At 42.0% G+C, this 16,070-nt stretch overlaps 1 protein-coding gene across 4 annotated transcripts in view; it reads left to right on the top strand.

The window, feature by feature from the left end:
- Positions 1 to 16,070, top strand: part of LOC118290204 (MAM domain-containing glycosylphosphatidylinositol anchor protein 2-like) — a 150,909-nt gene that overhangs the window by 35,657 nt on the left and 99,182 nt on the right. For all 4 annotated transcript variants that reach the window (XM_035617700.2, XM_035617699.2, XM_047328771.1 and 1 more), the window contains exon 2: positions 11,026 to 11,165. In XM_035617700.2, coding sequence (XP_035473593.2) covers positions 11,026 to 11,165 — 140 coding nt within the window. The remainder of the gene's footprint in view (positions 1 to 11,025; positions 11,166 to 16,070) is intronic.

The following is a 16,070-nucleotide window of genomic DNA, read 5'->3' as shown; positions in this document are numbered from 1 at the left end:
GGACCATACAGATATGTCTTTATAGCCTAGTATATGTAAATAGGACAAAACAAAAATGCTATGAATTGTACATATTTCTAGATTGATTGATTGCTTGATCAACATAAAATAATTTCTAATTCATTAACAGTTTTATTTTTATTTTTTGACAGTAATGTGCTAGTTCCAGCATTTGCGATGTGAATGTGCTATTTTTGTTGTCTGATATGATGCTAAACTGAAAAAATTCCATTATTTAATTGATTAACCAATCTACTAAATGTAAGGCAGCAACTGTTTGGCCTATGGGTTCATTGTAACATTCATTTTTTCCCCCAAAAAAATCTCCTATTTCAGCTCCTCTAATGTGAGTAGTTGCTGCCTGTCTCTTTTATATCATTACAAAAACTTAATATGTTTTTGTTTGCAGATTGATTTATGATGCACACGATCCTTAGTTGCAGCTCTATACAAGATTTTGAACCTATTCATATTTCAGTGTGACTCAAACAATATTAATAGTGGGATGGCGGGAGGAAGTGGAGCAGATGGGAAGTTTTGGCACGTTGTCGCTGAGCACCAAACAGCAGTGATGGCACATACCCTATTAGCCCTCCGCTGTGCTAGAGCACGTCTCTGTCTTTCTGTCTGACACTGCGTGGGCAGCCAAGGACAACAGTCAATGAGCAATATCAATTTACATAATGGACTATTAAACAATGTGCTTAACATTTAGAATCGCTACACTGGTGTTCAGTGGGAGTGTATGCCAGGAAGTCCGCCGCCACGATAGCCGCCCTGTAAGTGAAGTGCCTTCCCTGCTCCGCTGCCTCCTCTCCTGCCCTGTCTCCTCCTACAGTTGGATGTCTGACCTGACACACTTGCCCTACTTGTTCCTCCCTCATTTGCCTTTTGCTCTACATATGACTGCAAATCAAAATAACAATTAACTATTATGTACTCTGCATCCACATCGAGCCTCCCCTGCAATCCAACTCATTGCATGCAAGTCTTCAAATAAGACGGGATATATCTTCTCTTCTTTCATCCCTGGCTGACTAATTTCTCATCTAGTCCGTGGTTAACATGTTGTTTTTCCTCTGTTGTAACTCACCTTGAAGAATTTATTAGTTTTTTGTTTGCCAACAAAGTCTTTGAAGAATTTCTAAAAGTAGCTCTCTGCCTGTCTCCCTCTGACTTGTCTTCTCTCCCTGTTGGTTCTCCCTGCCAAAGTCAGTCTGAGAAGGTACACATCTTGTTCATACTAACTGACATTCAGACCAACGGGAACAAATATATTGAATATGAACATGGTTTTAATTGGTGTGAATTACCAGACTTGTCAGCGCCATGCGAATTGCAAATTAAATCGGGTGTGTCATTGTAGTAATGCAATTGATTAAACCACATTTCTGCTGCACCGTCCATTCAAGGAATAATTGTGTTTGATGGATGAGCTCGAATTGAAAATTATACTCAAGAAGTGCTGAGAGTGGCGGGGCAGGTAAAAGAAAATGGTCCGAGATGGAGAGTATTTTTTAATAGGAGGGGTTTGTTTTATTGTTTTTATAAAAAAATGACTGATTTCATTAGTTATTAAGGAATCAGAATTGATACATATCTTTTAACTGCAGTTAACAGTTAGACTGTTTGTCTGGCTTACGTGGTTTCGGTTTACAACAGTCCCACTCAGACTAATGGGCGGTAGACATGCACTTTCAGGTGGCTACTGTTAGTCAGCAGCTTATTGTATCACATTACACAGTGCAGGGGCCTTACAGTATCTGTCTAACAAGCTTTACGAGGAGGTTCTTTTAAACAACCCTCTGGTTTTCTTTAGGACTTTTCTCTACCACTTTTGGGATGGCGTGTCGTGCTGAGCACAGCACTGTAGGTGAGCAAACATGGGCGGAGTATGAAAGGAATTCATGGACTGAGGAATCAGCAGATCTGTTCCTGTAATATCTTCCGATATACATACAGTATATGGTTTAATAGAGTCACTTTTCCAGTCAGACGTTATTACTGCCTAAAGAGAAATTACAAGCAGCATTGCACCGCAAGTCATGTTAAGTCATCTCACTCATTCTCTTGTTTCAAAAATGCTCAAGTCATTTTGACCTATTGTGTTTCTTGAACATTTTGTACCATTTTCCCCTCTTATTTCTAAGATGTTGCATATGACCAAATTTGTGACACATTATCGTGTAAGCTCAATTGAGAATGCATGCTCGTCTGTAGACCAAGAATAATCTCACACACTATACATCTTTTCTTCCTCTATTTCTGTCGTCTACTTAATCTTCCTCTTCTCTGCCTCCTGCTTTAAATGCCCTGGTCGGTGCCTATAAGCTAACTTACTTAAGTTTTTCACCCAAATGTAGAAAATCCCCTAATGAGGCTTTAGGCCCTGCTATTTTTCATCTTCATCATTTTGCTGAGCTGTATATAATATCCCATGGAATAAGCACCCTTCAGTTAACAAGACTCAGTGGGGGGAAAAAGAAATCTAATTCATTATGGCTCTAAAACACTCATACCCAAATTAATTTGCACAGGACTGTAACAGTTTGTTTCCTGCTATTACAGTAGTACACGCTTAGTGAATTGGTTTTGAGTTTTCTGTGAAGTGCTGCAGTGTAGCTAAATTGAACTAAATAGGCATTCCCCAGGTCTGTGCTGCTGATGTTGGAAGACCTGTAACCCTCGTTTCCAAGAGCAGAGCTCAGTACGAGATCTCTAAAACCCATTTCCTGCCTGGCTTGGAATAATGAGGTGTTAGAGCCTGCTGGCAGGGCTTAGCCGCAATGGAAAAGTTATGGATGGTATACGGACGCGCACACACACACACACTCAAAGACATGGACATATGCCCCCTGGAGGTGTTATTGATAGCTGCATATTGCAAAGCCATCCAGCAGGCAGCACTGTCAGCCAGCCTGTGCTGTGGGCATTGATAGGACAATCAGTTCTCTCCGGAGTTACCACAGCCAATCGTGAGACACTTTCTTGGCGAGCGGCATCCAATCTTCCGAGGTTTGCCAGATACTCTCATCCTCGGCGAGCTGGTTGCCGGCTCACCGCTAGCCAACCATAAAGAAAGCCGCCGCCTTCGGTCAGCCAATCGTGAGAGTGTTGGCCACAGTTAGGCCTATCAACCGAGAACTGCTGCATGGTTATAGCCAATCTGGGCTTTATCCTTCCCTACAGATGTCCGATTAGTGTTGTTTAGGGAAATGAAACTGCCACAACAGGCCGACCATGCCAAGGTGGTACTGTGAATGGAGAGGCTGGTAGAATAGGATAGGAGAAAACCTACACAGGCTCACTTCACTGTACCACTGTGGTACTCTGTCACTGAGTGTTTGACTGTGTGTCCACATGGGCAAACACAGTAAAGCTTCACACCTCAGCTCGATGACCTGTCTTAATAAAAACGTGAGCTAGCAGGCGTGGTTAAGCGGTCGAGATCTTACTTTAATCAAATTCTAACTCTACCAGCATGTACTCATAAAGGCCAGTAAGTTATTCCTCATAAAAGCTCTTCTGGCTTAAACTGTAGCCAAGGGCATGTTCAATGAACTCTGGTCACGTACTCTTTAATGGGCCTAGAGCATATCTGCACCTTAAGTCGACAGGCATTAGATCAGATGGTAGTAAAGCGTTTTTTAGTACCGATCAAACATTGTTTTTCCACTAAAATTAGCTTAGTATTGTATGCGTTTGTTGGATTGTGCAGATTGTATGCTGTTCTGCCAAATTATATGTATTCAGACACATTAAGCAGCTGTTCAGCATTGCAATTTTCAATTAAAGCGGAGTTTACTCTCCATCCCTTTCCTTGTTTTTACTAAAAACTGTATTTTACGGCCAACTTGGCAGATACAGTATGTGTAGATCAGAGCAGCTGTAGATTTGATTATATTTGATATAATTAAACATTAAACAAGAGGTTATATAGAAGCATGGCAATGTTTCACATCATGCATCATGTAGCTGAAGGACAGGAGGCTACAGTTTTACCATCAACACACTCATGTGTTATGATACTCTGTAAAAAAAAAAAATGCTAACGTGTGGAGGCAGCAGGTGTAGCTGTGTGTTTTTTTGCAGCAGGCTCTCCTGGCATCGCTGATTTAACAGCTGTATGCTTCAGCACCATGGACAGAGACAGACAGAGCGCCGGTTCAAGCCAAGCACCTCACAGCACCTCACAGCGTAAACCTCAAACATTTGATTTGGAGTGAAAAACCAAGTGGCCACTAATCGGCTTTGGTGAATACATTACACAGAACCAGGCTCGCTTATTTCACTTCCTCAAGATGGCTCGCACGACATCGAGCTCGCGTGAACATAATGGATGCAGCTGTATGCAGTCAAGCCCTGCAACCCCTGCTGTGGAGTGTCATGATGTTTGAGCAAAGATGAATCCGTCCTCTAAATCTCCCCCACCTTCACCCTCCACAACCATCGCTCTCTTCTCTCTCTTCCTCTCAGAAGGACTTTAGAGTAACAAGGTGTGTGCGAGTGTGTGTGTGTGGGGGTGGGTTTGGACATGTTTGTGCATGGGTATGTGTTTTGTAGGATTGTGTGTGTTTGTGTGTGGATGTCTGTATTGCCCAACTATAAATAGCCCCTCTGAGAGCCACAGATGTGGGTAGCTTTTTTGTTTTTTTGCTCCCTTGGTGTCCCATGTCCGTTAAATGATTGGACAAACTGCCCCCTCTGCTGTGGTGGACACATTTCGAGCTGGGGTCATGAGGTTTTGGGATGCATCTTAAGCAGACCACGTATGAACTGCAAGATGCATCAAGGAGCAAGAAAGATGTTAACAAGTAAATAGTTACAATTCCACCCTAAATCTGAGGCTGTATATATATAGTATATAAATACTCTCAATGTCTTATGTGACTCTTAACTTGCATAAGGTGGATTTGTACCTCTCCATTATATATATGGAACTATTCTATTTGAAAGTCAGATGTAGCATCACTGCAGCCCATTACCAACATGATCCATATTGTAACACCACTTGACTTCCACCCTGCTAAGAAAGGAGGCAGTTAGCTTCCCCCCTATCTGTCTTTAGGAGTGTCAGACCGTTGCACCTTTCTAAGAATGTTTGGACTTTCCTTCAGTTGCTATCTGCACAGCTCCTTGAATCATGCTCGGTTGCCATGGTAACTGCTGATGATAATGGGGCCTATCCCACTCTGTAGATAACTAGTGGACTGCGATGGCTTTGTTCAGACCTTGTATTGTGTGAGAGGGCAATATTGAATAAGGCAGTGCAGACTAATTAAGAAAGAGAATAAAACGTAATGAGAAATATACATTTTAAATATGGGAAACCTATTTTCATCAAGCACCCCGATTCAGCTTGCGTATGTCCCTTTTTTGCCGCACACAGACCACCTGACATTTCTCTCCGGATTTTAATAATGACCGTCCTCTATCTCTGCTGGACAAACGTGTTCTCTGTGATGCTGCAGTCTCTCGCTTCAAATGAATGTCTGTGTTTTTCAGCTTGGCAGTGCACACTGGGTAATAGATGGTCTGTGCTGATAGTGCGAAGCCGGATCCATACAGAGTCTCGTTTACAATAACAGTGTGGGCCCCAGAGTGCATGCCAGTGCATTACAGTGTGTAATCAATACGCTCTGGCGACGTCTGATGTAATAATATGCATGTGCTGCCGACAAACCCTTTCAAGGCCTTACACACATGGATGACCTCATGGATGGCTTGCTTCTCAATTATACAGTGTTTATCCATTTTCAAAGTTAATATCCATCGAATTTTCACTGGTACAACCGATGACAATGTTCTGTATCGTGTGAGAAGTTACAGCAAATACTGTTCTGACTCTGACTAACAAAGATAGCTACTAGGTGGTGAATGCAGTTGGCAGCTAAAGAGCCAGTTGTATCCCTTAGGACTTAGTCGACCAAAGCAGAGCCACAAGGAGAGTGACTATTGGACATTTACCACGTGGCCACACAAAACAAATCCCATTGAATACTAATGTGGTTTTGTGTCTGCAGGACATGTCTGTCTGCTGCCCCCAAGTAGCCAAACAAAAAGGAACAAAATAAATAAATCTCTGCTTTAAAGATATTTAAGCATAATAGAAAAGGGTTTGCTGTTGCATTATATGGAGACCAGGTAAAATAGTCACCTGCTGCTGCAGTCTTACTTAGTCTGGTGTGCCCAATAGCTTATGGTGAATCTGTTGGAATTCATGACCTTTCCATACTGGTGCATATTAAATATTAATTAACAAAGGGAGTTGTCTGTACAGAACTTGACAAGTTTGAGTATTCCTTTTTCAAAACCCATCATTTTGAGAGAATATGGCAAACATTAAATATAACTCTGCAGACTTTTTTTTGGACAGCTTAATAATGCTGAACTTACTCCCTGTTATCACTAAGCTTTTTTTTTTAAGTTGGCTTTGTGCCGTTTTATCGTACAGCTGAAATTGGCTTTTCCCCCCTCACTCCTTTTATAACCAACCATAAGTTTATTTCCACTGGTCCTGGCACAGAATTGATGATGAGCATGGTGTGATAACAAAAACAATTAGTAGTTTTTTGTAATTGTTAGCGTACGCATATTTCATGTTTTGTCCTCCCGTGTCTCGTTCTCTCCTGTGACTCTCTATCTGGATGGCCCATCCTGAGGAGATGATTACGGAGCCAGAAAACTAGCAGGATAGGGTTAGTGGCCCTCAGGGGTTGGTCTGAGAACATTAGGCCCACAGCGACAACGAGCCCCAGCTGTTTGAGGGTTTTTTTGCATTCATTTGTTTGTCAAATTTAAAGTCTCTCCCATTGCCAAGAACCCCCTCCGCCACTCAGACACTCCAGAACTGTGGTGACAGGGATGCTTTTAGCCAAATCCAATTTAATCTCCATTGGGCGTAGTGGATAAAGCTGTCTCCATGTCCCCCAACTGAGTCCAAGGGAGGCTAGACACTGCACTGGGAGCTGCTCCCTCAACACAAGGACACAATGCGCGCACACACACACACACACACACACACACACACACACGCACACGCACGCGCGCACATGAACAGACGAGATGAAGGGAGAGCACTAAACTAACAGTATAATGAGCACAATGGTATGTGCAGAGGCACTGTCTTGTTCTCCTCCTCTTTGCTACCTTTTTTCTCGCCATTGTGTGTTTCTGCAGAGGGGAAAATGATGTCACTGTTATGGAAATGAAATGGAAAAAAAGAGAGGCTCCTGCTCCTGGCCTCAAGCTCCCCTGTTTTTAATTTTTAATTTTTATTTTAGCCATCAGGAAGCTGTGAGTGTGTGAGTGTGAGTTTGAGTGTATGTGCCTGCAGATGGTTGGATGGGTGGGGAAGTGCGTGGGAGTGACACTACAGCCGGAGATGCACATTTATGCAAATGCAATATCTTAACCCACAGGTTCGTGACAACATTTGTTTGACATTTGCAACATCACTGTTTAATTTAAGTGCTTGTAGAGCAAATAAGCGAGCGGTTTCAGAATAACTCTGCATCAGTTTGACTGTTAAGATCCACTCAATATTTGGCATTGATTTTTCCTTCCACTCTTTTACACTTCTCCCATTAGTGTTAGTGGCAGATGTGCTTCTTATGCCAATGCCAATTCCCCAACTTGCAGGAAGAAGAAGACAGGAAAAAAAAACAGATCAGAAAAATAATCCAATTAACGTGCCAACAGCAGACTTGTTGTTCTTCTTAGCTCATTGCTCCCAAATGACCTCTGCTCAGCTGCTCAACCAACACTCACACTCACACTCACCGTCGTCACATCGTTACCTACTTTTATGTATGTAACAGGAAATGTAAGTACTTATTCCATCACTGAGCTGGGTTCAAATCCACTATAAAGCATTGTATTGTATGTGAAGTGAACCATCTATTGATTGCACAAATATAAATGTGCAAATACTGATCATTTTGTTTCAAAATTAAATGTAGATTAACTTATTATGAGCTGCTTGAGCTCAGCCTGTGCAAAACAGTTGTTTGTGATTTTACACATTGTTACTTCCTTCCTCATTGAAAATCACATGAATTTAAAGCAAACCATCACAAGAGGGAAACCCCCCCCAAAAAAACCTTAACCCTACTGTAGTTTCTTTTCGATCCAAAAATGTGTATGTGCTTGGGCTACATTTCCTGAGTAATAGCTAATCCATGTCTCCGTGATGAACTCGTAAGTGGCATGACCGACTGTGTGTCCTGCTGTGATACACTCCAACATTTGTCTACCACCTGTACCCCTTCTTTCACTCCAGACCTATCGGTGTGTTGACATCTCACTTAATGCCCTTCCCCCAAAACCCACCGCATTAATGCCTCATTATTTACCAGCAAACATCTTTTATGGACATGCCGTGAGTAGTTACTGTCAGGAGAGTATCAAGCGGCTTCATGAAAACCAAACAAACAGGACATTATGTGGTAATGACGGCGGTTTCAGTTCCTGCTTTGGGCCAAGTGATCTGAAGGATCTTAGCTGTACAAGGATATGTGTGACTGTGAGAACATTGCTGTGCTCATTATGTATGCTTACGAGAGGGTTATTTGCTTTTGTCGCTGCACGCTTAGCGTTCTCTCTGTAAAAGAGCAAGTGTGTGTGTGTGTTGCAGTAACAGCAATGGCAGTTGAAGATCATTAAGTATGGGTGTTTCTCTACATTCCTCCAGGACTGATAGTATGCTGCAGAGATACTGGCTCATCGGAGTAAAGGGCATTAGCACTTTGTTTGTCTAGAGCCCTGGGGTCTTGTGTCTAAGCCCTTTTTGTTTTAAGTGGCAGCCTTGCGTGAAGCTGCCATACACTGAGCCCCCCCATCCCTGTGGAATTCATCACCATTGTATTAATCGCCAAATGTTGCGAGCAAGTGTAAGAGCAAGAACAGACCATCAGCCCTTAGTATTTGTATCAGCGTTCATCAATCGGCATAGCGTGTAGACAGGCGGGACAGGCCGGACGGGGCATTAAACTACTGTACCGAGCTGAATGAGACAAATGATTGGTAACAGGGAGGGACAAGTGGTTAGCGCGTGGCTAAGGACACACTGTGTCTGAGACTGTGGTGTAAGGGAGGAGTGTTGCCATGCTCATTAGCATCACAGCCTGTATGTAGAGAGGTAGAGCCGAGTCTGCTGCCGGGGCTGAGTCTGCCGAGAGAGGCCCGCACAGGAAGCTGCTCCTCCAACATGAAAGGGACGCGACGGCCCCTGTGATTTCTGCCTGGTTTTTCCTTTTAATTTTTTTTCCTCCTCCACCAATTTGCACTCCTCCTGCTAATCATATCCCGCATCCGCTCTCTAAATCATCTCATCCCAAACCTTTTCACAAACCATGCAAGTTGGAGAGGAAGCGATGCTTAACAGATGCTAGTGTTGTCAGGGGTCGGCTCCATGCAACTGAGCTTCCACAGTCTTTCAAGGCAGATCCCTCGTTCCTCCTTTCCGTTTAACCTCCAACTCTTGTGCCTTGCTGTACGTTGGTGTGTGAACTTAAATGTCCTTACTGTCTCCTTCTGTCTTACTGTCGACTACAGTATGTGGTAGAGAGAAGCCCCTGTGCAGCCATTTCAGCTGTGGTTAGTTTAAAGTGCTGTACAGTACTTGTACTGCAGTGTGTGCCTTGGCTGCAAAATCATGAATATGATTACCCCATATTGCAGTTTCTGGCATTTTTATATCCCTAATTGCATTACATTAGAAAGTTATGCTGAAAAGAATGTGCTAAATAATGGTTTCTGTTGCAAAATTAAATATCCACCTTTTAAATGTGGATATCCGCTCTCCCTATAGTCTAATGACACAGTAGCTCAGAATATTTAAGGGTAAACATTGGAGTTTGTGGAAAGGATCGCAACATCACCTTCAGACATTTACTTAAAAAGCAATAATATATTCATTGTTTTTCAAATAAAATATATAACTGCTTAATGTCTCTGGCTTTTAAGAGCACTTGTTTATATTATATATTTCTTAATTAAAATATTCTGGCAAGTAATTAGACTAAGTTGTAAATTAATTCAGATATTTTCCCATAACGAGGAGGTGGAGGAGAGATACTGAAAGAAACTACTCTTCTCTCCACTAAGCATCAGTTTTTCTATAGTTGGTCATCTACTTGACACTACTCATTGTTGCACATGCTGGCTAATTAGGTTAAGAGGCTCAATTGAGTGTCAGATCCATATTGGATTGATATTTATTGGTTACTGCTTCTGCCACAACTACCACGTTTATTTTTCTGCGAAGACTATTTCATTCTCTTACACTCTGCATCGGGTCTAGAGGTACTGCAGAGGGTCAGTAGGTTATTTGACCTGGTAAAACATGAAATCAAAAGGACAGAAAAGATCAAGAAAGAAAACATGTGGCCTCCTGGCATATCACTTCATAAGAATACTTCTTCTAAAAAATCCATCTGTTTGGGTGAATTTAACACTGAATATGTCATCATGTCATTGATAACATTAATTTGACTTACCTTAAATATGTTCCTAAATATTAATAATTTATTGTGTCTAGGGAAAATCAGAATGTAAGATTATAATTGAAATACAGGCCCATTTTACAAACGTTACAGTTTAATGGCACATGAAAAAGTTTTGTATTTTAAAAATCCTGCCAATTAATCTGAGCGTGACAGACACTTTATTTATTCTGTTTGTTTATTCTGTTATGATTTTTGGCAGAGGGGTGACCTCTGTTCCAAGTGCATTGTGCATTTCAGAGCCAATCAAATACTAGGGTGTTCTCACATTGCAGCAATACTTTATACTGAAATTATTGACTTTAATTATTAAAAAATGACTTGGCAGCACAAAGCCAGTAACAAACATCTGGTTGGTTGTGCTCTGTGCTGTACAAACATGGCCACAAAGCCTTGAAGGAGCCTTGTTATAAGTCTGACAACCTCTTATTGAATATACCATCTGTTGTGCTTGCTTAACTGCTCACTCCTTCAGAAATGACCAGAATGCTAACACACTTTGTGCTTTTTTCCCCTGCAGCACCTCCAACTGTTCGCATTATACACTCAGGGCATGCCTGTAATGTTGAGGAGGAGAGGCACACGGAGAGAGTCTACACCATCAGAGAGGGAGAGACCCTGGAGCTCACCTGTCTGGTAACGGGGCATCCTCGGCCACAGGTAAGGGACATCTGTCTTTCAAAAAGAGCTACACAAGAGAATCATGGGACAACATGCTGATTTTGTAGCCCATCTCTCCTTCTGTTTCTCCTTCAGCCTTGCTTTTTTTTTTTTATTCTGTATTGGCGTCATTGAGTGGCAGCAGCTTAAAAGTTTAATCCTTTAATTATTGATGGTTTGTGTTGTATTGTGCACCTGCATATTGATAATGAAGTCTAATGAGAGTGCAGACAAACAGCCCAAACCATCTGCCAAAACAAAACCTAATGAGTGAGAAACAGGCCACAGTAAAAAGACTCTGGGTCATGTGAATGCGCATGGGTCCTCAGCATCTGAAAAAACAAACTCTTTTACTCACTGTTCTGATCTGAATTAATTGAGAGACCTTCCACCTTTTTCTGAGAAAAGCCGACTTTTAATTTCTTCTTGCTGTGGCTCTTTCGTATTGCTCATCTCACTCAAATCGGAGACATATGCGTATGAAAAGCATGTTAATAAAGGAAAGCAAATGGCAGAAACAAGATCCTATCTGCTCGCTAAGACAAAATGCCAACTAACGTGATGCATGCAGGTAGAAATGTCAGCTCTGCCGCGGATAACCTGACCATCGCATTTTGTTCTCGTATTAATCTGGGCTGGATTTGCAAACACTAACCTCTATGACATTTACTTTATGTTGTTTCCAATTTGTTTGATAACACAAATGACACTGAATTCAGCACTATCTCCAGACAGGACTGAGCTCATTTACATTAATTACTATGATTCCCCGTTTGATCGATAAACAGAGCCATTAGTTTGTACACGTCCCCTCTGGATGCCAAAGCAAAAGAACATATTGATTTTTATATTTCTGTTGAAAAGGTGAGGCCTCTTAAATTAGAAAGAGGTTCAGAAACAGCGTTCATCTCTTTCCGTCATGTGGGGGCAACTTCCTACTCATCGTATGTCTTTCCTCTTAATTAACCTTCTGAAAAACAGCAGAGTGAGGGGAGGAAAGCGGTGGGGGGCTGCGGTGGATGGAGTGGGAGATCAAAAGCCTTGCATGGCTGTGGCAGGAGAAGCAGGAGCTCCTTTGAACAGAGTCATTATGAGACTCACACAGATCCCCTGGCACAGCGGGTCTCGGCTGTGTCTCTCCGAACTTTGTAATATGTCAGCTTTGTCCCCCTCTGGTAGTGGCATGGGACCGAGGGCAGCGCAGACTCATTCGGACGGGTTTCGGAAGCTGAGGAGGTTATCTGGGGTGGCAGTGGACCCAAGGCTGGTTTTGTGATGTTGGTGGAAAAAACACAAGGGTGTGCGACCTCATCGGGGGGAAAAAGACTACTTAATACAGCGATAACAACTCATCTTTTCATTAGAATTAAATATCAATCCCCAGAACATGTTCCGAGTCTGTTTTAGCCACAAAGTTCTACATTTTAATTGAGTTGAGTTTCTTCATCTTTCAAGATCATACGTGGGGAAGAGGAAATCAATCAATCCTCGTTGTAAAGGTCGAAGTGCACTTTGCATTGTGTCCTTTCTTGATTAATGGGGCATATGTTTGGCTTAATGATTGAGGGGGACCTTTTATCTGCCAGACAACCAATATGACTTTTTTCTGTACTTGTTCCCTACATACTTAGGCTACAAAGGCTACATACACACGTACAGTAGACATCAATTCTGCAAGACATTTGCTTCAAGTATTTGCTTGTATAACCCACTATAATGAAGGTTGTTAATCTTTAAATTAACCTATACTCACATCTAAATATAAATTAGTGAATTTGAGACCATCTGAATGATTTTTCCCAGGAAAGATGTAATTTAACCACACAACTGCAGTAGCATGTCCATCAAATACAAACCAGAAGACCATTTCCAGTGATTCAGAATCAGCATGTCTAATTAAGTTTTATGTTTTGTTTTTTTTGGACTGAGGCCTTTAGTGCTCACCTGAGATGGATGACATCCACCCATAGGCACAGTCTGAACTTTTAGGTTGGGGGTTCACAACAGATACCTTATACACTATGTGCTGCTGCGGGCCCCAGGCTAAGGGAAGCTGCGGCTGTTTGTCTCAATGCAGGGACCACAATTAGTACATAAATTACAGAAAAAGACCCCAACAAGTTAACTTGTTGCTTTCTTATTCTAACAATAAGAAAGAGTCTTGCAGTGACCGGGATTGACCGCACAGTTTTGCTTAGAGAACCAGATGTGTCGTGACCGTATTTGCCCCCATACTTGCTTTTTGCTACACATAAACTACGCTGTACTACTGGAAAATTGCACTAGAGGTCACACCACAGAACTCGGACAATATAGAACTTCCAGGTTTGGCAACACTTTAGGGGGTTAGTCTTTGATTAGTTCCGAGATCTCAGCTTGCGATGCCATTATAGATGGTATGCAAGGCCTTTACATCAACGACGTCATGACAATGGCGAGTATCTGCCCTACACTGCCCCTACTGTTCATATGCTTGTTGCATCTTGCTTTCATTTTTCATTACGTGCACAACTGACGCACCAAACTGAAACAGGAAACGCTGAGGCAGCCACGATGCATAATTAAAAAAAAGTATATCTGACCTTAGACCCTGAATGAGAATTAGGAGTTATATATGAGCTAGAGCTTTAAATAGAAGAGATCTATAGATAGTGCCTGCATGGTGCGTGCAATTGTTAAAAAAAAAAATTGCCTAATGGGTTAATAGGCTCTATCCACACATTATCAAAGCAATATTCTGTGATTTGTGATGGCAAAATGATCAAACTTATCATCATCACCATCATCACCTGAGCCTCGGCAGGTGAGCGGGAGACGGCGTTAGGAGCTGCCTGTCCTGCCAATACTAATAAAGATGAGGAAGAGGTCTTTACGGTGGGGGAGGTTCATTAACGTCTTCGCTCTGCATCGAATCAGATGAATGAGATTTATATTCTGTTTGAGGTGAATTTAAAGCAGCAATTATTGATCGTTTTATTCTTTTTGGCCACCTCTACTTCACTTGTTGGCCCTAAACACAACTTCCCATTGCATCATGCAAAGAGGAGTTTCTGTTATTTAGCCTACCCTCATTGATATGAATGCTGCACAAAATAACAGAAAGACCCATAATGCATCACAGTTCAACAACACCGCAACATACACCATCAAAAAGGAACATGGATTTGAATCGATACTTCCCTAAAACTGTTCACAAAATGCCATCATGAAAGGGGCCAGTAGAGCCTTTAACCCACAGTCAATGTACAGTAAAAAAAAAATTAAACAGCTGTTTAAATCTTTGATTTGTTTCTTGTTACAGTAAATCTTTTAGTTTCTCATTACTCACTCCATGGTAAAAATCACATGACCAGAGCCAGTGGAATCGAAAGCGAAAGTCACGGCGTCTGCACTATTACACATAGACTAATAAAGACTATATCACACATCTGTCTGCACTGTCCAGGGGCGCGTTATGGTATTACAGGTGCAGATCCATGTCTCTTTAAATTATGTTGATTAATTGGTCCATCCGACTTAAAAGGTCGTTGGACCAAAGGAGTTTTTTATAACTTCTAATAAATCCCCAGTTTGTGCCTCATGTTTTAGCATATATCAAATCAAAGAGGTAACCATTCGTATCTCTGAGATAATTTAACAGTTATCAAGAACATGTTTTTCTCTCTCTCTGTCTTTCGTTTTCGTGACAACCGCACATCCAATCAACTTCAGACGTTGCGGTTGCATTTCTGAGGTCCTGGGAAATGCATGAGGGGCCAACACGGTGTCGTGACTGCCCCTGAGATTCAGTCACTGTCATGTTGAAGCAGGGTCTCCCTGGAAACTGCTGCTGGATTGGAAAATGTAGTCAGATCAGCACAAGGGGGATGCGTAGAATGAAGAGTGTGTCGCTCAATGTATAATTAGATGATGTTTTAATTGCCTATCTATAAATACCAGACCTCTAGATCTTTGTTCAGTCATCACCAATACGCAGTGAAGCCTGAGGCCTGTCAGATAATTTGGTCAGGATTCAGGAATCCCCCTTATCGTGCTCTTTCAGAAAAAAATACAGGCTCTGCAACTAGAATTGCTATGTGTAGTTAAAATGGCAATTGAATCAAAAACATCTGACAGAACATCTCAGTCATAACTTGACATGATTAATGCTAATTTTTTTTTTTACAACCTAAATACCATCAGTAACTTAAACCACACTTACCATCTGGACTGCAGTATCACAGGGGGCCGTCACACTACTCGATCACTGTTAATGGCGGAAATTAGTTCTGCATAAGTAAATCACAAGATTGCCTTTTTTTCACCATTACTGTCCAGATTTCAGTCTATTTCCACTGACTTTGATATCACTAGCTGCGGTGAAAACATAGACAGGGGTTGTTTTGGTGCCAAGTACAACGTCAGCACCACAAAGGACCAACCACAAGAACAAATGGGGCCGCAGTTGGCAATTTTGCCTCCATTTAATTCTTCAAATGTCTATCAATATGTACACTCCTTGAATTACTTAGACACCCATCAGGCCTTGCTACTGATGGAGTCTCTGGATTGAGTCCAACCAGGCAGCAGCTTCTGCACAGTGAACCTCTCTGTCGGCCGCGTGCAAATCCACCCACTCACCTCGGAGGAAAAACAGAGGCTTTCTAATAATAAAATCATATTTGCACACACACACACACACACACACACACACACACACACACACACACACACACACACACACACACACACACACACACACACACACACACACACACACACACACACACACACACACACACACACACACACACACACACACACACACACTCTCTCTCTCTCTCTCTCTCTCTCCCTCTCTCGCATACAATGACACAAAAGCACACCAGTGGCAGCAGCAGCACTTGTCTGCCTTCACATTTAATT

This window comes from Scophthalmus maximus, chromosome 18 (assembly GCF_022379125.1).
Source record: "Scophthalmus maximus strain ysfricsl-2021 chromosome 18, ASM2237912v1, whole genome shotgun sequence".
In the NCBI taxonomy this organism is placed as follows: domain Eukaryota; kingdom Metazoa; phylum Chordata; class Actinopteri; order Pleuronectiformes; family Scophthalmidae; genus Scophthalmus; species Scophthalmus maximus.
Note: the sequence above shows the minus strand (reverse complement) of the source record. Positions and strands in the feature narration are given on the sequence as shown.